Genomic DNA, 23,048 nt, shown 5'->3' with positions numbered 1-23,048 from the left:
CAGGGCTGATGGAGAAACAGGGTCATGCAGAAAGCCTTAAATACATCTGCCACTCATGCACATATCAAGCTGAAACGCTCCACTGCCCCACGCTAAATCTTTAGAGGGGGGCTGTCACCGTACACTCACACGGCTGCCCCAGCTGTCATCGGTTTCCCTGCAGACCTCAGCCTGTCCTTCGTCATCTGCATTCATTGCTAAACAGCTGATCAATATCAGTGCATAACAAATACACACTCGAAATCAATAACCAGGCATTAAAAGTCAGCAGCCTGAGGACGTAATATTAAAACCAAAAGGAGAATTTGTCAAACAGCATCCGAAGCCTGAAGGTGCAAAAATCCATTTTACAATCTGTTTGGACAAAACTGCAGATGAGGTGAAGCGAGACGAATTTAGAGTAAGAGGGTTTATTCTGCGTTGGTTCTTTACTCCAAGCTCCCCCCGCTGCTGCATTAACATCATTAACGTACATGTAGTCATACAAGAAAGCAGCTTTTATGGTAATCTGGTGTAAAAGCCTGCAAAATGTATCACGTTGCACAGACAAACACAAGCAGATACTTAGCCGCAAAGGACTGCCAAACTCCATCCCGAGAGTCACGTACAGTTTCCACTCACGAATCCAGCACGCAGTATTCCTGCTTGGAAACATTTTACTGGGGGGCATTTAGGTTAGCATGCACTGTTGCCGGGTGCATTCATCTCATTGCATCAACTCTTCCAGCAGACTGGGTCGGTGCATTAGTTTCCTCCTTTTACTGCAGTCAGTGTAATTGCATCTCTAGGCCCATAGACACTCATGTCAAGTACAATTACACCGTCTCACAATGATGCCTGTTTTTGTCCTTACTGTTGATAGTGTTCTTCAGATCCTCCAAACTTTAAAACACAAATCATTCTCTTAAAAGTTCCCACGGTGCACGGGGAACACATTATGAACAGACTGCAAGTACAGAGAGAAAAGACAGCAGGAGGAAGGTGACAACCTGGTGACAACGTTTCATCATCTGACTTAATGCAGGACTTCCTAATTTACCAACAGATGTCTTTTTTTGAAGTGGAAATAACAGGATGTAGATTTTAGACAACCTCTTTCATTTGGCTCATTCTGATAAGCCTACAAAGGTGTTTGCTGCGTCTTCCTGTCTGCTTTTACCAGTCGTAGCAAACCTCTCTCCCACCCTCGTTCTGCACATCCAGCGCGAACGCTGAAATACGAGCAGCACGAGCCCTTTTTCATGGTTCAGTGCAGGAGATGCAACTCCATTTGCAGATAGGAATGGACACAATGACAGGTCTGCGAGGCTGTGGCAGCAATGTGATGAATTCAGAGGGGTTTCCTGTACTGGCAGCTCTCATAAATATTTTATGTTCAATCTGAATTGGAAAAAGCAGAGAGGAGACTCGAGAGTCACCCAGAGCCACACGGCACTGGCAGCCGGTCTAACAGACTATAAAGGCCCCGAAATCATAACAGGTGACAAATAATGAGAGTCAACACTGTGAGACACAAAAGCATCACTGCTGTCAGAGATAGGGCTGCTCAATTAATCGAATTTTAATCACGATTACGATCTGGGCTTTCAACAATCATTAAAAATGACTGAGCCGATTATTAGCCCCTCCCTCATGCTTTACTCTCGCGCTGCTCCGTGTGGCAAATCAAGCGCACCTCTCTGCATTTCGAACACGCGTCACAACAATTAAGAGGACCCGAGGGAAGCTCGGAAAGCTAAGCAGAAGTTATTTGGACAGGAGAGTGACTGCCGTTGGTTGAAAAGAGAGGTAAAAAAAAAAAACTTCAGTGGTGTGGAAACATTATGGGTTCAGTCAGACGTGGATCAAGTAGACACAGTGTGTAAACTTTGCTATGGTGTCGTAGCTGCACCACAGAGCAACACTGCAAAGTTCACATTTTTCATTTATTTCTTATATTGCAAACATTTGCACTGTTATCAGTATTTGCACACTATTTTATATTATTTTTTAAAGTCATTATTCAATACATTGTTATTGTTAAACCTTTAAAGCCGGTCAGAGCAGCATGCTCGTTTTGTGTAACTATTTTTAAATCCCTGTAGAACCTGAACGCTAAGCTAGCACAATAAATTTTTTTCCATATGAAACCAGAGGAGTTGTACTTACATCTGATGCCATCAGCTTGTCCTCGGTCACGGTTTCCTTCCACATATAGCTTTGCAAAAATTGCACAAAAAGAGCTTGCAGGAACAAAAACATAATATTCCAGAAACACGCTTTGCCGTTCCTATCAGCTGTTCGTAACACTTCCCACAGTGAAAAAGACGTCAACGCGAAGTGACATCATTTTTGCGGAAAATTTAGTTTTTTACTTGTAGGCCTTAGAACTCAAACTATTTCCAGCAGTGCAATTCATTTTGATGCACATTCTTTGCAAATTTGCATCATAGGATTGTTTTTTGTTTTTCCTGCAGTATATAAAAATTGCTGTATCTCCAAAATAAAACTATGAAGACACTCAAAATAAATTTCCTGTTGTTGTAAACTATTTTTTGCAACTTTTTTGTATTTAAAGTTTTGAGGGATAAACCTCTTAAATTTCTCCAAGTAGAAATATATGTAAACAAAACAAAAGCGATTTTCAATTTTTTTGTAGTTTATTGCACTTTTTTGCAATTAATGTAGTTACTATGGACTTAATGCATACATATTATTAAAATATGGGCTATAACAGTTGTATTGATGTATAGCAACTTGAAATGCTCCCACAAATGGCACTACAGCATGTAAAAAAATAATATAAGCTCTGGCGGACGAAATAAATATCGTCAAATAATCGTGATCTCAATTTCAGTGAAAATAATCGTGATTATCATTTTTGCCATAATCGAGCAGCCCTAGTCAGAGACTCAGGTTTAAGCTGCTTTCTTTCACATTTCAAGACACACGCGCACGCATGCACGCGCACACAGAGCTAGCTTGATTTTATGCAAAGCTAACTAGTACAGGCAATTATGTATGCAGCCATTTCCTCAGGATACGTGACTTTGTTAACTTCAACTAATAAAATACACCAAGCAGCGAAAGCTGTTGTGGCCCCAGAGGCAGGACTTTCCTGACATGTGAGGCTCAATTTATGCTTCAGCAGGAAATTTACATTCTAACCTGAGATGTAACTGCAAATCCCTTTGAAACCACGCGACTAACCTTCAGCATTGGTTCAGACTTGCAGCTCTGCAGAAATGTAGCCACACATCGCGCTGACCCAGCCTGTAGCTGCTGTGATTGGCCAGCTCAGTACCTGTTCAGTAGTTCCTGTATGTGTCCAGTTACAGAAGTGGAGCTGGCACCACATATGATACACTGGTACACAATGACATGATAATTAACACACACCGCACCAGCATCAAGGATAAATTCCACCGACGAGTGGACGACTGCTACAAAGACGCCCCACAGAAATGTAAATCAGCCATAATTCGGTAAATCAGTCGTTACACACTAGATGCAAAACTGTTTTTGATAGTAACAACATGCACTTTAAACAGATTCATTAGCTTCCATTGTTTGTAACAGTTAACCTTTGTGCTCTTCTCCATTCGCACTGAATGTACCAGACGTGAAGCAGCAGCAGCCGTGTGCATCACTGCAGGTTTGCTGCTCACTCGTATGTCCCTGAAGTTCCGGGAAGAAGACAACGAAGCAGGTCGTTTGCAACCTGAAGGTTTCTGTAAAACAGCACGACGAGCCTTTACCGTGCCTACACAAATGTGAAACCACAGAGCGTAAAAGTGGGGTCTTTGAGGCCGAGGCTCGACATACAGTGCACACACGGGTCACATGTTTAGCTGCTCCCAGGCTGACCCTACGTCTCCTCTGGTGCATTCAGCAACACGACACAGGCCTGAAAGCACTTCGTGTCCATCTAATCTGATAAAATTGCTTCTTTTTTCCTGCCCCAACACTCCAACAAATTATCACAGCACACGTGGACCAGTCCAGACTACATTTCAGGGACAAAGCTGGAACACTGTCGCACTCACACACCGCCTGTAATAACAGACGCACCATCCTACAGGATGTGCTGGTGGTGTCTACTTTTGACAACTGCTGTCATGAGCAGGACAAGCTGCCGTCTGTCAGCGTGCACCTCACTCCCTGCTATGATGCCACCTGTCACACCCAAATTCAGAAACCCACTATCCCAAATCAGAAGCTGTAGATGGCAGGAGAAAAGACTGCATGTGGCCAGGAGGTGGTTAGCACCTAGCTTCATGTCTTTAATGAACCTCACACTGGTACTGCTGCGCTGTGAAAGGAAACGTCACATATTTACACTGAAGCTGAAAGGCGATAACAATCTCACCTGGGAGTCAGATATGGACACCCGTTTACTCTCCACAGTAGGCCTGCGAGGGGAGATGTGCGTCCTCTCCTGCAAAGACAGCTTCCTCCCAGTCAGGTGAGGCCGCGTCGGAAGAGGCCGCTTGGCCTGAGCCACGTCCTGCTGGGAGCCACCGTTCTTCGCGCCGCTGGCGGCTGAGCCATCCGAGTCTTTTGTTGTCATGGCGGCCATGATGTCTGTGAGACCGCTGGTCTGCGTGGAAGAGTTCGGGTCCAGCCTCTCACAGCCAGCGTCACGGCTCATAGCCATGATGGCTCAAGACGTGGGAGCTGTGGAGAAGCAGGTGGCAGGGAGAGGAACAGGCCAGTGCCCACCAGCATCAATGTGGCCTGGGCCAGCGTGCAACGCTCAGGGTCTCAGCGGCTGGAAAGACAGAGACGGGAAAAAGACTGAGCTCAGTGAGATGCACTATGCATGCACCTGGTTTGCTTTAAGGATGATTCACTCTCCAATTTATCTCTGCTAAATGAATCTTCAATCTGTTTATTCGCCAATATGCTGCAGAGAGGAGTTAATAAAAATGCATCTCCATAAGCATTTGCAAGGAACTATAAGCATTTGTCACATCACATGTTCATATATTCAGAACAGGAATCCACGTTCTACCTTTGACTTCTACCTGCAGACTGTTGTCTGTTAAACACATTCAGATCTGCACGACAGGTCAACACTAAACGGACTGCTGCCCCTCACACCCACATTCACACAAGCATCTCCAAGTGCTTTCAGTCTAGCACTCACACTCCGATGGATGCGTGCGTGAGCGTCTTGGGGGTCGGTGTGTTGCCACAGGGACACTCTGGCCTAGCAGAAGCCCTGCTCTGCCTCCTGAGCTGCAGCCAGCCCCGTGTGGTTGGTTCAGCTTGTTGACCTTATCCACAAATTAAGAGCTACAATGAATTGATACCAAATGCAAATTCATTTATGAAACAATATGGAAACTGGCCATAAACAATCCAAAGGCTTTAATTCTAAATGGTTAATGAAGCATTGTTGTTGAGCCTCTTGAATTAACGATGAAAGTCTGCATGCTAGTCCCTTTTTGGCTGCTGAAAACTTTAGAAACAAGCCTTCTCACAGTCTTAGTAAAGGGAGCCGGATTATCAAAGATTTCGGAGGCTGCTGAAGGTTTGCACGAAACACGGCTGCAAAAAAAACGCTTAAACGTAATCAGTCAGTTCAAAGAGGAAATGTCATCTCTGCGTGGGCAGGTGGCCTGGTGGTTCATGAGCCTACAAATTCAAATTAATGTCTTCATTAGAAAACCCAACCCTGTTAGTGAAAAGCCTTATTATGCTTCATGCTTTCAGTCAGATGCATGTAGGCGGACCCAGGCAAAAAATGCAAACAGACAAAAAGACAGACAAAAAAAAAGACTGAATGCTTTGTGTGCATAACCACACATTTTAGTGGAATTTGTTTACTTTGCGTTTCCTCTTTCATCTCTAATCAAAGTCTCACCATTAGCAGCAAACAGAAAATAGCTCCCCAGTACACCCGGCTCAGGTTTTGTTCTGCGCCTAGCCCGGCCATCGAAGCTAAAGGGCACGTAGCCGTCAAACACCATCTATGAACAGCAGGAATCAAGAGTGCTTTCATCCTAAATGGACCACCTGGGTCTGTATGTGTGCTGTGAAAAGACACAGTATGAGGAAGTCACATCTGAGGTGTTGAGTAAATGGGCCGTGTAATGCTATTCCTGAAGTGTGTCAGGAAGGTAGAAGCTTCATAGTCAAAAATAACACCGTGTTCCAGTTTGTCCAGGTGTGTCTTACTGGTTCCTGTCATCCCACTGCCAGGTCTCAGTTTCAGCCGCTCAGCACTAACGCATAAATTAGCGGGATGGCAGCATCACTTTGTTGGTTCATCACTTTGGTTCAGACCCTGTGGTCTTTTTTACCACGGGACTGATGCGGCGCTTTTGCATCAAATAGAAGCTATTAGCTACCGAGCTGACAGTGCTAATGTCTATTCAATGCAGCTTTATTTACAAAGCGCCAGGTGCTTTATATTGTAAGGTACCCAACCACCATATGACCCCTATGAGCAGCACTTTGGCGACAGTGGGAAGGAAAAACTCCCTTTTAACAGGAAGAAACCTCCAGCAGAACCAGGCTCAGGGAGGGGCGGGGCCATCTGCTGTGATTGGTTGGGGTGAGAGAAGGAAGACAGGATGAAGACATGCTGTGGAAAGACAGTTGTGCACATACAAGACTTGTTTAAATTTCAGAGATGTTACACTAGTTCATTTCCTGTTTGTCAGGGTTTGCGACACGCGTCCTAAAGCAGTTTTAGCTACTGCAGCAACCTGAGGGCTTGATGACACGTCAGCACGACGTGACCACACGAATCAGAATCAGAATCAGAAACTTTATTGTCATTGTCATGAGAACAACGAAATTAAGAATGGTCCCCGATCATTGCATCATCCCTAGCAATATCAAAATATAAATAAAACAATAAAATTCAATAAATAAAATAGATAGAATACTTAAAATACTAATAAGATGTAACAGTAAAACATTCACATACATTCCCACACACATGCTTCAGACCGTGCATAGATTAACACAAGAGTGGCGTGATGGACATTTTTGTAGTATTCAGATGTGTTATTGCAGTTGGATAACAGCTGTGTTTGAGTCTATTAGTCCTTGCTCTGATTGCCCTGTACCGTCTGCCTGAGGGCAACAGTTCGAACAGGGAGTGGCCAGGATGTGAGGTGTCTTTTATGATGTTTTGGGCCTTTTTAAAACAGTGGGCGTTGTGTAGAACTTCCAGTGTGGGGAGAGGGCAGCCAGTGATCTTTTGGGCGGTGTTAATGATCCCTTGGAGTGCTTTCCTCTGAGCCCCTGTGCAGCTAGTGTACCAGATGCATATGCAGTAAGTTAGAACACTCTCAATGGTGGCTCTGTAGAAGGACACCAGCAGTCTCTGTGTGATGTTATTCCTCCTGAGAGTTCTCAGGAAGTACAGTCTCTGTTGGGCCTTTTTCAGCAGCTCGGAGGTGTTCACACTCCAGGAAAGGTTCTCCTCTATATTGACTCCCAGGAAGCGGAAGCTTGCCACCCTTTCTACACAGTCCCCATTTATGAATAGTGGTTGGATCTCTGCCTTTTTCCTTCTGAAGTCTATTATGAGTTCTTTGGTTTTTGAAGTGTTGAGGAGGAGGTTATTGGCCTTACACCATGACGTCAGCTGCTCCACCTCGTCTCTGTACGTAGACTCGTCTCCCTTGGAAATGAGCCCCACCACTGTGGTGTCATCTGCAAATTTCACAAAGATGTTGCTGTGGTGGCGAGGAGTGCAGTCGTGTGTGTAGAGAGAGTAGAGCAGTGGACTGAGCACACAGCCCTGGGGTGAGCCAGTGCTGAGACTCAGGGCTGAGGATGTATGATGGCCAACTCTGACTCTCTGTCTACGGCCCGAGAGGAAGCTATTGATCCACATGCAGGTGCTGTATGGAACATCATTCACAGGTAATGGGATTAGTTTTTGAATGCCTTATTCCATCTTTATACTCCGGGGATTGGAAAGCATCCTTAACTAACCTGCTAATTCATCACAATTCAGGGAAAGTGAGACGACCGCAGCCGGTCTCCAAAGAAAACAACCCGACCGGAACATTTTGGGAGTCATGTTTGGGAAAGTAATTTTTCCCTGCAGCACCAGTACAGTACACTGGATCCTAGGGACCCCCTACGTGGACTCCTCTGTAACAGTCACTATTCATGCAAAAGTATGAATGTCAATGACGTCTATATCGATTTAGCATGTGTCAGGACCACTTTGCACATTAGAATTTACCCTCTTCTATTTGCATATTTCCAATGCTGATTATTCATGCTATGTAAATTGCAAGTACTGGATAAGAAAAAACAACCTTTAAACTGGCAGCAGAGATGGGAGACGCATTGTGTGCCGCCTGACTCATTTGAGAAAAACAAAAAGGATCTGTCATATTTTGCTTATTTCTTATCGCAGCCAGTGATTATGTGTCTCTTGAAACGGGTTCTTTCCACTGCAGCAGCATTCAACACGCTGCATGTGTGAGCCTGGCAGAAGTGGGAGGCAGAGGAGAAGCAGTGGTCTGGTTATTCATTTTAGCTGCACTGCGACTTATTTGTTCACAGAGGCAGGTAACCGCACATTTACGTAACGCAGGACAATATGCTGTTAGGTTTAATATTTCCTCTCATTCATCTCAACAGATAAATGCTTAAGAGGACAGGTTCTCCTCTTCACAGCACAGCTGTGAGACGCTGTGACTGCCACACTGACAGGTCGAGGTTCCTACATATTATTTAATTTTTTCAATTTCATCTTTCTGAATATTGCAAATTCTTTCTCTCTGGTACAAGAAAATCCGATCTCTCCTGCATGATCAAGCCACAAAGACGGACACAGCTAAAGTTGAACCCCAGGAAGCAAACGAGACATGTCTATATACTGCAGGTATAGAGTTACTGTAAGATGTGGGGAAGAAGAATGACATATCTGGTTCTGCTGCATCAGTTTCTATTGTTTTAATACTGAGAGCAACAATGTAGGAACGACATGCTGAAAATTCTCCTTCAAAGCGTGATGTCACAAAGCGGCATGGACACTGTCCAGTCCAAATAAAGAAATTCAGGCCGATCTCTTTGGTCATGGCTTCAAAACTTTGTCTTTTGTTGCTTAGCGCAAGAGCTTCACAGCTGGCCGCAGTGCTCAAAGACAGCCTGGGACCAGATTCTGACCAGAAGTTTTGGATCAGCATCTCCCAACCAATAGGAATGCACCATGAAATGAGGTACTGATTACCACTAAACCAGCTATTATTGTGAAAACTGTGCAAAGCGTGCAGTTTGTAAATCCTTCAGTAAAGAAAGTCAAACTGCAGCAGCGACTCTGATGACGTCGCAGAGCTCACATCGTGAACAAGCCGAGCATGGAAACGATGCATGTAGGAGCGTGCATGCAGCACAGCCGATGCAAACCTGTTTGCTAGAGTCAGGTTTCAGTTTGTTGGAATAAAATACTCCCGTTAGTGAAATTTCAGCATGTAGGTGATTTCAAGGGTGGGAAAAGATTTAGAAATGGAGCCTTTGATTTTTGTTTGGCACAGCTGAAGTCTGCTGCAAGCCACAGAGAGGTGGTTGATTTCTGCTACTAAGGGCTGGACGGATGATTGTTTCCAGTGTAACGTTTGTCAAATCTCACTGTGCATGTAAACATGGCAGCTTGTTAACAGTTACAGGGTCGTTCCATCTCAAATCATTCGTTTTCTTCAGTTTACATAAAAATGTTACGTCCAGCGTTTGGACGTATATAAGGTCAAATACTCTTCTGTCAGCATCCAGTTTCCTGTTACGTGTACTATATTTAAATTTCACAATGTCGAACATGTTTTAAAATGAAATTCTTCATCAGAAAAATGAAGAACTACATTGACATTACAGTTTCCTAATCATAATAGTTTAATTATAGAAAATGTTAATAATTTCATATATACAGCAACATGAAAACAACATGTGTACCATGTTCTGCAGAGATCAATGCTTTCATTCAAAGCTCTGCTGCAGATGCAAATGTTAATGTTTAAAGCTCAAACAGTATCTTTGTCATCAGGTAAGCAATTATAGGAAAAACAGACAGAAACCAGAAAGAAGCTTGAGATCCTCTGCAAAGGTTTTAAAGCCTTCTTTCATTTCAGTTTAGACTGAAAGCAGCTTCAGCAGAGCCAGTTACAGCAGGAAGGAGACGGCTGAACAAATGAATCCATTTGGCTTCCATTAGCAAACCACTTTCACCCTTAACCTGCCTTCAATTTGTCTCCTGTGCCATTCGTGTAGACGGCAAACACAGACATCAAGGCCAAAGTCAAAATAAAATCCTGCATTCAAAGAAAGAGAAGACAGCGTGTGGAGCAAACTAAGGCATCCAAGGAGCTGCTCACATGTTGTTTTTCATGTACTGGGTCTGCTATTTCCCCCTCTTTACCTCATCTGAGGTCTCTGTGGAGTGCAGGGACACAGCATGGTCCCTGTCCAGCAGGCTGCTTTCTGAAAAACACACTTTTACACATACAGTAGAACTCACAATATACAAGAAGACAGTGAGAACAGGGGCCATGGCTCGGGTTTCAAGTCTCGGAGCACTGATCGATCACTCTGTTCTACAGTAAAACCTCGGTTAACACGTCAGGATAAAACGCAAATGTAACTGGGGGACAATCTTTCAATCTTTTTCGCCTTGTTTGGCATTTGCATCACTCATTAACGGCTTGATTTTACGCGCACCGCTGTGTTTGCTGCGTCCATGCGGTGGTATGGTGAGAAACAAAGAGCACATACAGTAATGATGGAACATAAAGTGTAACTGCAAGCCTGCAACATAACAAGAGGAAGCAAAACTAGATGGAAGCAACAGTTTTTAACATGACCGGGGACGGCTCGCTGTTGGAGCCTCCAATGGACATTAAAGGGACGGCAGTGTGCTGTTGGAGTTAAGCCAATATAAATATATATATAAGCATCTGTATAGGCTGGTGCACTGAGACCGAGTAACACAGTCTGCAGCAGGCTTGTAGCACAAAGCTCATTTAGCAAGCTTTAGCATGACTAAGCACGACTGTGGCCGTGACTTGTGGGCTGACTAAGATATTATTTATCTTTGGTCAACACAGTTCTTTCTGTTGCAGCGCAGCAAACACGTTCTCTTTGCTGCAGCAGTTTTGTGCTCCTGCTGTGGCCTCGGGACTGGAACTGGCTGTAACTAAACTAACAACAAAGTCGGTTCTCTGATTAGAACAATTGAAACGGGCTTTGGCTTATCTCAGACTGTGAATTACAAGTTGACTCTTTGAACTTTGGTGCCTCCTGCGCTCACAGAGCTGAGAGCAGCGTGCACATCAGACTGCTGCATCTTTGTATATGCTGCTGCTTTGGATCCTGCTACATGCTATTAGCATCTGGTCCTAATCAAAGTTGAGATCAGTGCTAGGAGGAGCGTTACACTAGCCTGAGCTCATTGTCAACGTTCACACCATTAAAAAGCATTCAAAGCTGATTAAAAGACAAATGTCAGTAATAACTGGGTGTCTAATTAAAAGTGCACTGAAATCAAATTAACTTCATTTGTAAAATGAAATCACTAAATGGACAATTTGAGCACATTAGTGTCACAGTTAGCCATCAGTGCCAAGCTGCTGACATAAATATCATGAAGACCACGCCTGTGGCAAGATTTTGTCTTAATTTGTGACCAATTTAGTGTCGAGTCAATTTCAAACAGCAACAATGTTGTGCTCCTCATCCAGGACTGGGAACAGTGAGCGGGAAGAAACTGACTTTATGTGGTTCGGTCGTAAGAAAATCTCTATTAGTACCATTATTTTACTCAGTGAGAATCTTGTTACAAGAAAACACATTTTTACTCCAGGGTTTTAACTGCCACGAGGCCTTATCCCATGTTTAATAGAAGGCCGCAATAAGTACAAATCAATACATTCATCTACTTAACATCAAATGAGTACAACTCATATTACACTAAAGAGGTTCTTCCCTTGCTGCTCTACTATCCATGAGCCTACAGGCTGATCAGGTATTCTCCTGTCACATTTCATCTGCCTCAAATGAAGGACGGGTGGATAACATCAACATCAACATATCACCCTATTAGAGCACTTCGCTCTCGCTCTGCAGGCCTACTTGTTGTTCCTAGAGTATTTAAAAGTAGAATGGGAGGCAGAGCCTTCAGTTTTCAGGCCCCTCTTCTGTGGAACCAGCTTCCAGTTTGGATTCGGGAGACAGACACTATCTCTACTTTCAAGATTAGGCTTCAAACTTTCCTTTCTCCTAAAGGCTGCTGGGGGATTCCCATGATGCACTGGGTGTTTCTTCTTCACTCACTGTATTAACAGACCTCTCTGCACTGAATCATATCTGTTATTAATCTCTGTCTCACTTCCACAGCATGTCTTCATCCTGTCTTCCTTCTCTCACCCCAACCAATCACAGCAGATGGCCCCGCCCCTCCCTGAGCCTGGTTCTGCTGGAGGTTTCTTCCTGTTAAAAGGGAGTTTTTCCTTCCCACTGTCGCCAAAGTGCTTGCTCATAGGGGGTCATATGATTGTTGGGTTTTTCTCTGTATGTATTGTGGTCCCTTACAATATAAAGCACCCTGAGGTCTCTGGCTGGTGAACTGGCTGCTACTGATGAATCTTTGAGCAAGCCTATGGCACAGTGTGGATTTTACATAGTTTCTGTGTCTGCGCGCGCACACACACACACACACACACACACACACACACACACACACACTTTGTTTTTTGAAAAAGCATTAGGGGATACTTTGGTTGCTCTCTAAACAAAAGGAATTTGGCTTTTTTGGCTTTTCCCATGTTCCACGTTTTGTGCAACTAGAGGTTGGTGGTGACAGTCTAATCATCGGAACTGATCTGCATCAACTGACACTGCAGCAGCTTAAGGGCCTCTGGAAACAGCAAGAGTACTTTGTAATCAGCCAACAACTGTGGGCACATTTAAGGGATATTCTCATCTCTATGACTGATGAATGTTTTTGATGTCAAACACGACTTATTCTTGGGGGACAACAGCTAATGATGACAGTTTCCTACACGTCTCAGAGTCAGCAGTACTCTGCAAACCACAGCTCCAAATGCTGCAATGAGCCACCCCACTCCCCCCTGAGAAACTGTGACCTGATGAAAACTTCAATGATTACAGTTTGTAAATAAAAAAATAAAGTGTACATTTAGGCATGAATTAAAACCAGTGAAAGCACCAAAGGGCTGTGAGGTTTGTGTGTGGGGACTGAAATTGTTCAGTATGTAGATGAAAAAACATGATGGGAAAATGACAAAAAATAAACAAACATCATCTATAGGATGTAACTTATTACACAAAACAAAGACCTTTGAGACCACGTCCTCCCAAACAAAGACTCACAGGTTCATATTTCTGATATCCAGTTCAGCACAGGAAGTTCAGATGTGTGAACTAAAGTCACAGACTCGAGCTGCACACAGGTGCTGACACTTGCTGCACACTTTGCAGTGTGTTTGCCCGGCACAGACTAATCCCCGGAACTCTTTCATTCAATCCACAGGATTATCTGGCACCTGTACGAGACACAATTAGCTGGAACCATAAACCTGTTAAACACGTTCTTGTCCACCCATGCGATGGGCAGGAAGCTCCGCCCCTGGGATCCACGGGCGACGATCAATGTGAGTGGACAGAAATACACCGGGGGACAATCCCAAACAAATCCAGGACACCCTCTCCAGTGTTGGTTACCTCAGGCATTATAAGCCCAGGATTACACGGGATATGAAACTCCAAACAGGGAAGTTGGATGAGCCAATTATTTCTCCTGTGCTCACACTCATGAGTCGGCACCCTGCAACAAGCCTGACCTTCCTGGAATCTTGAAAATGTTACCCGACAGGGGTTTCTCTAATAAGGACAGACGGGAATGGGACCACCCCGCCCTCCTGATCTGCAGAGTTGTGTTGTAGAGGACTTTTCAGGTGAGGCCGGCTCCACCCTCTGTCCTTGTGACACTGCTCAGGCTGACCAGTGGCACAACCTACGAGCTGGTGACCTACTTTTAGAAAGCGTTAGCACAGGCTTGAGTCCAGCGGAGACGGCAGGTTAATACAGAAGACAAACCGAGTGTTATCCATCTCTTGCAGACTCTTAAAATTCCCACTTACGGCTCTCAAGAGGATCCTGGTAATCTGTGATGATTTGAACCCGCAGAGGATTAATGTGTTGCTGCAGAATGAGAAGCCATCCATCCTTCCCATTGAGAGTGATACACTAAATCCCCCAAAGAGCCACAATATCCCGGTGATCTCTATCCATTCTCATTGCTGCTGGAACCCTGTGGTCAGGTGGAAGGGACGCTGTGTCAGCTCTGATGCACAGTGGCTGGTGAGGCTGCAGCTTACAGTCAATAACGCATAAGACATGAGCAAGAGATAACCTAAATTCAGAAGTGTATATTGCCACCGCTGCCTGATATGCTTTTACTCCTTCACCTGCTGCTAAAACGGCTTCAGACCATTCAAGTCATGGACTGCTACAGCCTGGAAGGACCCGAACCCAAATCCCCAGTGCCAGGACGATCACAGGAAAACCCTTCCTGACAGCAGGTCGGCTGTTTCGGGGACAGCAGTGATCATATGACCTGTATCACTATGAGATAATCAGCAGTTACAATATACGGCAACGTTATTCACTTACTTTTATCAGTTTATGCACTCTGTAATACAATGTTAGACTGCCCAACAGCAATGTCCAGCAAGACTAGCAGCAGTATGTCTGAAAGTAAGAAAGGTTTCTGTTCACAAGTTTATTTTGTTTTCCCAAAAAATTCAGGAAGCTTGTAAATGAATTATGCAACGTGTAAATACGTCTATTAGGTGGATGCAAAGCAAACTCACAAGAATCGTAGTTTCTGGGTTACAAAGCTTTTAATAAAAGAAATCATCAAGTTAACCTCGAAGACCACATTTGAATGGATTCTTAACACGAGCCCACTCTGCACCATTGTAACAGGAATCATTCAACATTTTTAAGCTTTCGTGTTTGCAGACAGAATGACTCACACACACACACACACACACACACACACACACACACACACACACACACACACACACACACACACACACACACACACACACACACACACACACACACACACACACACACACACACACGGGTGAAAAGGAAACTGTTAGTCCACGTTTAACCAAAGTCAGGGAAGGGAGACTCGCATGCACCGACACGCACACTTGGTTGGACAGGCTACCAAAACAACACAAAAGCTGAAATTAGAAACACAATAAACACAAACAAAATGCTATTTGATTCTCAGCTAATAAAACTTTGCTGGATGTTTTCGTAGACTTACATGATGTCAGTCTGGCCGTGTCTGGCTACGCTGCTAGCAAGGCCAAAAATGTGCATTAAAATGATGACAGTAATCTGATTCACCCACAACTACAGGCTCCTGTTCCCTTAGAGCAAAGCATATATCTAGACGCTGACATTTCCATTTGGCAGAAAGGTTATCGTGCTTGTGCTGTGAATGGCTGTCAGGTGTGTAAATTTCATATGCGGCAGCCTGTAAGAGGTCTTGTGCAGGCTTGATGTTCTGAGATGAGACAGCGGCGCATTAAGTGAAGACAGTGTTCTCCTTACACGGCACACGGTCGCATCGATACGGTTTCACGCGCACGTGTGTCTTTACGGTCTAATGAGCATGACAGTGTGAACGGGTGGAGATTACAGGCGTCTCAGTGACAACATGACTTAACGTTCATGGCCTCCAACTGTGGATAATGATCTAATAAATGCAATTAGCTGCACATTACACTTGACATGTAACGGAGAGTAACGGTCGTTCCAGCCTGTGACCAGGTTTGGCTTTCTCTGCCAATAAGCTCCTTTGTGAAATGCATTTCAGAGAATTCTCGCTGGGGGAAAAAAGACATTTTTCCAAGCTTATATGGCCTTCACAGGATTGTAAGCATCATAACAAAGGCAATTGTTCAGCTGTTATCTCTTTGGAACAGATTTCTTAATGTGCATTTGATGTGTGAAGAAAAAAAAGACGACCCCAGCTGGCCTGAAGATCCTTACAGGAACAAGTGGGTATGTTCTTTGTGTGGGGAAAGGTCACAGGCAGAGGCCTGCGACGGCAGCGCCACGAGCAAGCTGCTGATATCAGACAGGAAGCAAATGTTTAGCCCTCGATGACTTAATCATGGCGCGCCCAGAGAGGGTCTTTACAACATTTTTCAGTCTTTGTGGAAAACTGGCAGATAACACACATTATTTAAAAGACAAGAAATGACAAATCAAAGTCACCAAAGACACAGTTGTATGGTATGAACTCGAAACCTAGAAGAACCATCTGCAACGATTTCAACAATGAATCCTTTAAGTGGTAGTTTTGGGCAAACATACCTGAAGTGTTTCAGCTTCATATCTTTATAAACTGAATCTGTCAGTAGGTTACAGCTGCCACTGAAACACACACAGCCACTGTAATTAGGAAACCTCGCAGTGGAAAAAAGGAACTGGCAATATACATAAAAACAACATTTTAGAAGACTTTCTTTTTTACATTTGCTGATGGCAATCAGTGATGACTCCATCGTGCCAGCCACATCCTTCATCCCACTGATATCAGAGCCAGTTTATTCTCGAGAAATGTAAGAAACCCTATGGGTTGTAAGCCTTTCTCTTCCTTTTTAAGTAACGTTAGCAGCAGCATTGAAAAGTCTGCTATTCTCTACCCTTATGCCAGCTACAAAGAGAAATTTTGATGCAGTAGCCTGGAGAGAGGAGCTGAGGTTGGTCAATTCTCTGCAACTCTCACAAAAATAGGCTTCCCTCTGCCGGTGTCAGCTGGCCCAGGGTTACATGCTGCTCCTCCTCCAGGTTTTCATCAAAAGATTACCAGCTCTTTCATGTAGGTCCATCGTTCCTGCAGAATTATATTTATACAGCAGTACAGCAAAAGCACCAGAGCAGGAAAAAGTAGAGAGCATCATATAGAGAAGTTGAAGAGCAGCGTACTGTCAGAGGAGATCTTAAGCTGCCTTGTTAGAACTCGGCTGAAATCACAACTGTGATGGCCATGGGAATCGATTCCTCCACCTGCAATGCCCCCACCTCCACTGCTGTCTGCACAGATAATTTACAGCAGCAGGAAAGGTGTATACTTCTTCTGTAATGTGTTCATTTGTGATTTTGATGTTGTCATGCTGTGAGATACATTACAATATTTTCCACACTATAAGTCGCACTTAAAATCCTTTATTTTTCTCAAAAATCGTCAGTGCGCCTTATGTGTGAATTCTGGTTGTGCTCACTGACCTCGAACCGGTTTTATGTGCTACACGGCGCACAAAGATCTGACAAAAATGTTTTAGTACGACTTTGCTAAGCTAGGAAGCCGCACCGCTTGATGGATTGTTGGAACATCACGGCTGTAGTCAGGAGCCTCGCAGAGGAATCTGGGTCCTAAACTCAGTCTGTTTCAGGTCCCAAAGTCAAACGAACACTGCAGCATCACTGAGAGTTAAAAACTGTCTAAATCCTTTCATCTTTAATAAAATGATCAGTGTTGCTGCTTTACCAGGTGTAACAATTAAGTTTAACATCCAGGCATCCATGAAAACAGAATTTATTACACTTAACAGAGTTGGAAGTTAGCAGGAAGTTAGCTCGCTAGCTTCCACCTAAACATGATGTAGCATGTTCTGACTGAGAGATTTCTGAAAAAAAATCAAACGTACAGCTCTGCTATCACTTCCAACATAAACGAAGACAGAAAACTAAACAGCAGTGACGTTTGTAGGGTTACTGAAGTTGGGCTAGCTGGTATATAATGATGTGCTACGTGATCGCTAGCGACACAGCTATGTTAGCATAAACACAGTGAAGCTGGAGGATGAACGCTAACTTTTTTTCCACTCGATAAAAGTTAACGTGAAGGTTCCCGATGGTTAGAGACAAATGCAATCGCATGGCAGGATGCTGTAAACCATAGGTGTCAAACTCTGGCCCGCAGCCTAATTACATTTGGCCCCTGCAAAACGTATTTGAGTCCATAAGGAAAGATTCATTCTTATATCTGGAGGAAGATTTTTTTTTTCAATAAATATTAATGTTAGCCAGCAACTTTGTTCCAGTTTTGAATTTTGGCCCACTGTGTATTTGAGTTTGACACCCCTGCTGTAAACGGACCAAACTTCAGTCAGGAGAACAACTGAGATAATCCATCCACAATACCAGGTTAGTCATTCATATACTGCAACAACATGGGAATAGAACAGCTGCAGAGGATTCAGCATTAATGAATCAATGGTACAGAAGTGGAGGAAGCAAGAAGAATGAGTTGAGGAAAGTTTGACTTATCTGACTGTTTGGTTTTGTTTAATGCGCCTTATGGTCCGAAAAATACGGTAACTGTAAACCAAGTACTGCATCTTGGTGGAAGGGAGAATTACAGTATACAATTTATCTCACGGTGGATATGAATGTCTGAACCAAACTTCTGTGCAACCGTCGATTAGCAAACACTCAATCCTCAGCAAGGCAGGAATAATTAAAGGAATGAATACAGCCCAGTCTTCACCGGTGTGGTGGACGGACTGACTGACACTGCTATCCCACGAGCCACAGTGATAGCATGACCAGAAGCATGTGCAAATGACACTATTACTTAATTTGAAAGATTGAAAATCAGATTACAGTTACTACACATTGGGACCGTGTATCTTAATATACTGTGCTATCGCTAATGATCAGGGACTGCAAAGCAGGCACTTCCATCTATATCGACATGGAACCAATCCATTTATTTAGGAGCTGAAGCATGCCAAACACCCCCTGTTTAGTGCAAAACATACCTGGTCCCAAGTCCACCCATGTATCACTTGAAAATTGATGTAAACAAAGACAATACCATCTGTTTAAGCCCGTCTCATTACTACTACATGTTTCACATAGCTGCCACATGTAGGTTGGGTGACAGAACCTTCTGCCAGTGTGTGGGCATTCACTTGAAATAACTTGAGATATGCATTAACTATTTTTATCTTTGTACCATTTCACTTTAAACGAGTATCTCCCTGTGTACTGTCAGGCCCTCTTTAAGGAAATGAAGTGAGCTAAAAATATGGAACAGGTGGTGAGTGCTCAGAGCAGGTAAGGCTAAACCCAAAGGTGTTCGCTGTGACCAGTGCTGCAGAGGGAAAGCCGATGTCGGGGTTTGCAGGGGAGTTTTCAGCATAGATCAGCGTCTCCAGAGGGCAGGCACACACTCAACCACACATTTATTTCAGTTAGCTCCCCGGCCCTGGGACCGTGCGAGAGAACGACGTTAGCAGGACATGAATACAGACACAACTTACAGGGATTTAAGAGCTACTTGTGTTATTTTTCTAGGAAACAAATTTATTGCATTGCTGTCATACTGCCAGTCTGACAACAACGTGTCTTTCTAAGAGTACTACTATATCGAACCGTATGGATTTCTGTAAAATCACAATGTGGTTACGCAGCCAAAGCTTCAGGAAAGCCACAGAAACATACTAATCAATACTTTAATTTTGGCCGTCTTAAGATGTGCCGCTGTCTCTCATACACAGACTAATGAGAACGAGCGAGAAGTGCAAGTGGGGTGGAGTACAGGCTAGCACTTGGATGAGGTTAACTGAGAGATCTGAGGACCCCCGGAGTCCTTACTGATCGTGCTTTGAATGATAAAGGCCAATATGCAGATATAGCTGCGTGCCAGGTGCAGAATGAACTAATGAGGATTCACTTTCTACACCTCTCGCCTCTAAAAAGTAAAATAACACAACTTGCTACCTGCACCTAAAGTTTCACAATTATCTTTCTGTTAGGTTGGCTGACATTTAAAATGTCATCTGGAGGATAAAGCAAAAAGGGGGGGGGGGGGGGGTCTCTTTACCTCACCCACCCTTTTATTCAGTGTTAGCTGTGTTTGGTTCTCTGACTGACTCTGTGCAGACCATCATGATCTGAGCAGCCCAGCTCGGCACACAAGAATGTAGCTCAGGCTGCCTGTAAGTTTGTGCTTGATGTCATCATTCACTGATTTTGAGCACTTATCCTAAATATGGAGATTCCTCGTTTTTAAATCTAATTAGTTTGTGTGACAAACTGCAAACCCAGCAAGTACCAAGCTGTGGGCTGGAGCTACTCTGTTTTAGCATATAAAGATGCATATGGAACGATTTGTTTTTCAATATGATTGAATACTTCAATTTGACCAAACCAAACAATACTGCAGCATACACAGTTAGGTATAGAGAGTAAAAGTAAAGATGTTTTTCACTGATATATTAGCCTAAACATGGAGTCTGAGAGCACTGACTTACTTTTTGTGGAGGAACTGCAGTCATTAGTGTTTCCATGTTGGCTTCATTGTTCAGACTTGTAAGTTGAATCTTCAATATATGAATTAGCAGGATATAGACCACGCCCTGCGTTGTACCGCGCTGATAAGTGACCAATATCCAGAAAGCACCATCAACAGGAACAGGAAACAATACATAAAACAGAGCGGGACACAGACTCGTCTTAACCTGCTTTAACTCGGTCATCTCAGCCCTGTTGGAGAGCTCACCTGTTACAATTACTTCATGCGTCTATTCATCCTACACCGCTAGAGTCGTTCTGACAGAGTGAAACTCTGCAACATTACACCGGGAGCTTCTACAAAGGAGGCAGAATCACTACAGCGAGTACAGCTGCTGCTCGCTCCTCACAGCTGTAACATGAAAGCCTGCGAGACATCAAATAAAGCGCTCTTTGGCGTGGATACAAATAGGCCTGAGCGTCACTCTCCAGACTGGAAAACACACTTGAGATGCACGTAATGAGTTGTCTTATATCTCTGGTGAGGAAGACTACTGTCACTATCTGTGACAGTATTTATACAGCTCCATCTCCTGCAAAATGACTCATTATGGCTGATGTCTCCTAAAAGACCCAACAACCCAAGAACAAAGGCTGTGTGTAACTGAACTTCTTCGTGTATTACATAGAGGCTTTATTTGAATATCAAAGCATCAAATCCCAAGAATAATGTCTCACCAGTCCAGGTCAAAGGTCAGGCACAGATTTCCATTTGGATCCAAATCTGTGAACCTTCATGGCTGACACACACAAACATGTAGAGGTGTAGCTCATCTCCACCTGATGATGATCACCGGGCTCTCTTACAGTGAGCAGCAGACACACCACCATGCAAACAAACAGAAAGGCCTTGATTTGATCAAACGATGCTACTTGAAGCTCTACAGACACTTAATGACCACAAAAGATCCAAAATGACGAGCTGCAGGGTCAAGTGGTCGTCATCTCCAACCAGCTGCGAGCAGTCACAGAGCGACGCAGAACGATGTTCAGGCCTTTATGTAAATCTTTAAGATTTATTTAAAACACTAATGGTAACACACACACACACACACACACACACACACACAAAAAATACATATCTCTTTCTCCTCCCAGCCTCATGCAAGTAATTTCCCAGAGGGGCTGAAGGAGCTGGGAGCTGTTGACATGTCCTCCTTTTTAGTCACTGAGCTGTGTCTCTGCTATGGTTCCAGTTTAAGCCATCGGCACCTTCAGTGGGGAAAAAAGCAGCGTGCAAGGAAAACCGAAGCAATCCATGCAAAAGCAAATAATGAAATAAGATCTTGTTTTAATCAAAGTATATCTGCAATATGCTTCTAAACAAACAACTCTTGGCAATGCTTGGCTCATTTTTGGGCACATCACTTGACAAAGACCAAAATGCAGCCATCACCTGTGCACATGTTTTGTTCAAACTGGAGAACCATTTAAAAAGCTGTTTCCAGCTTCCATTCCTGGGATCCAGTGCAAAAAGTGCTGCATAGAAAAACAAACACTAAATAAGCCCAAAAGAGGGAAGCTGAGCTGCTCAGGAACCAAACTCGCAATACGTCAGCACCGCTGCAACAGAGCCTCCGGCCAGTTCAGCTGAAGTCACTTTAGTTACTGTGCCTGCGGGGATTCAAGTCATCATAGTGTCGACCAAGCCAAACAGAAACTGGTTTTCTCTGCGCTGAGTAAACACCATGCCTGACTAATTGTTTAGGCTGGGGTTAGGAAGGAAGTCAGAGACGACTCTGCAACTATTTGTGTGTCATTCAGCCACTCGCTGATTGTTTTTCCAAGGTGTACCACCGAATGAGTCTGTTCATTTGGAAGCTATCCTTCAAGCGACTTCAAAAATTCAGGTGCGTGCCTCAAAGCGTGAGAGCAAACAGTCCTTCTCCGGGCAAGCCGAGTGGCTCCCTGCTGTTAGGGATAAGATCTCAGAACAAGCCTTATGAGCTGGTACGACAGTCACACCGAGTGCAGGCAGGTCAAAATGAATGTGTCTAGAAAGCCCAGTCTCTGTGTAGCTCAAAGTTCCTCAGCTCTGGTTGAGTAGATGATTTCCCACCTCATAATTTGTCAATGCAAAGTGTTCTGCGCTCCAGTTGGAAGCTCCTTCAATCACACCCAACAAAACTGGGAGAAGTTTAACTCTGAGCTACAGGTGAGATTGAAATCTTTTAATGATCTTAAAATGAGATCTTCTGACAGTGGGGTCCTGTCTCATCCACGCAGACGTGCCCTGCTGAGCACCGTTCGTTGCAACTATATCATTAACCGCAGGACAAAGTTCACATTTAGTCAGCTTGTCCTTTCAATGACATTTGAATTCTAACATATGATCCTCGTATTTGAGAGGCTGCAAGCAGTGAAATTTAGTCCTTAAATTCCACAAATGAGGACTTCAAACTCACACGTGTTCATTTCGAGGATTCATCTTCTGCTGGCTCTCTAATCAATAAATAATTACAGCTTGTGGCTCACAGAGGGAAATCTGTGATCGCATGAGACATACCAGTGTGGAACTGGGCTAAAACCGGGCCCTCCACAGTAACCCTGGAATCTAAGTTTCTGGTTTGCACAGTTAGATTCTTGACAAACGTCGTGTGTCTGGTGCAAGGCCACATCATGTTCTGCCAGGTGCGTGACATAAATAAGCGGCACGTCACGCAACGTTGCGTTTCGGTGCAGCTTCC

General features: G+C 44.0%; 1 protein-coding gene across 3 annotated transcripts in view; it reads right to left on the bottom strand.

Moving 5' to 3' along the window:
- The window catches only part of camkk1a (calcium/calmodulin-dependent protein kinase kinase 1, alpha a), a 51,094-nt gene that overhangs the window by 27,135 nt on the left and 911 nt on the right, over positions 1 to 23,048 (bottom strand). For 2 of the 3 annotated variants that reach the window (XM_026182292.1, XM_026182294.1), the window contains exon 2: positions 4,349 to 4,750. In XM_026182292.1, coding sequence (XP_026038077.1) covers positions 4,349 to 4,636 — 288 coding nt within the window. In that variant the 5' untranslated portion in view covers positions 4,637 to 4,750. Of the gene's footprint in view, positions 1 to 4,348; positions 4,777 to 23,048 lie in introns of those variants that run through there. The other variant, XM_026182293.1, reaches the window with a different exon arrangement.

The sequence above is a fragment of the Astatotilapia calliptera genome, chromosome 10 (genome assembly GCF_900246225.1).
Source record: "Astatotilapia calliptera chromosome 10, fAstCal1.2, whole genome shotgun sequence".
In the NCBI taxonomy this organism is placed as follows: Eukaryota; Metazoa; Chordata; class Actinopteri; order Cichliformes; family Cichlidae; genus Astatotilapia; species Astatotilapia calliptera.
Note: the sequence above shows the minus strand (reverse complement) of the source record. Positions and strands in the feature narration are given on the sequence as shown.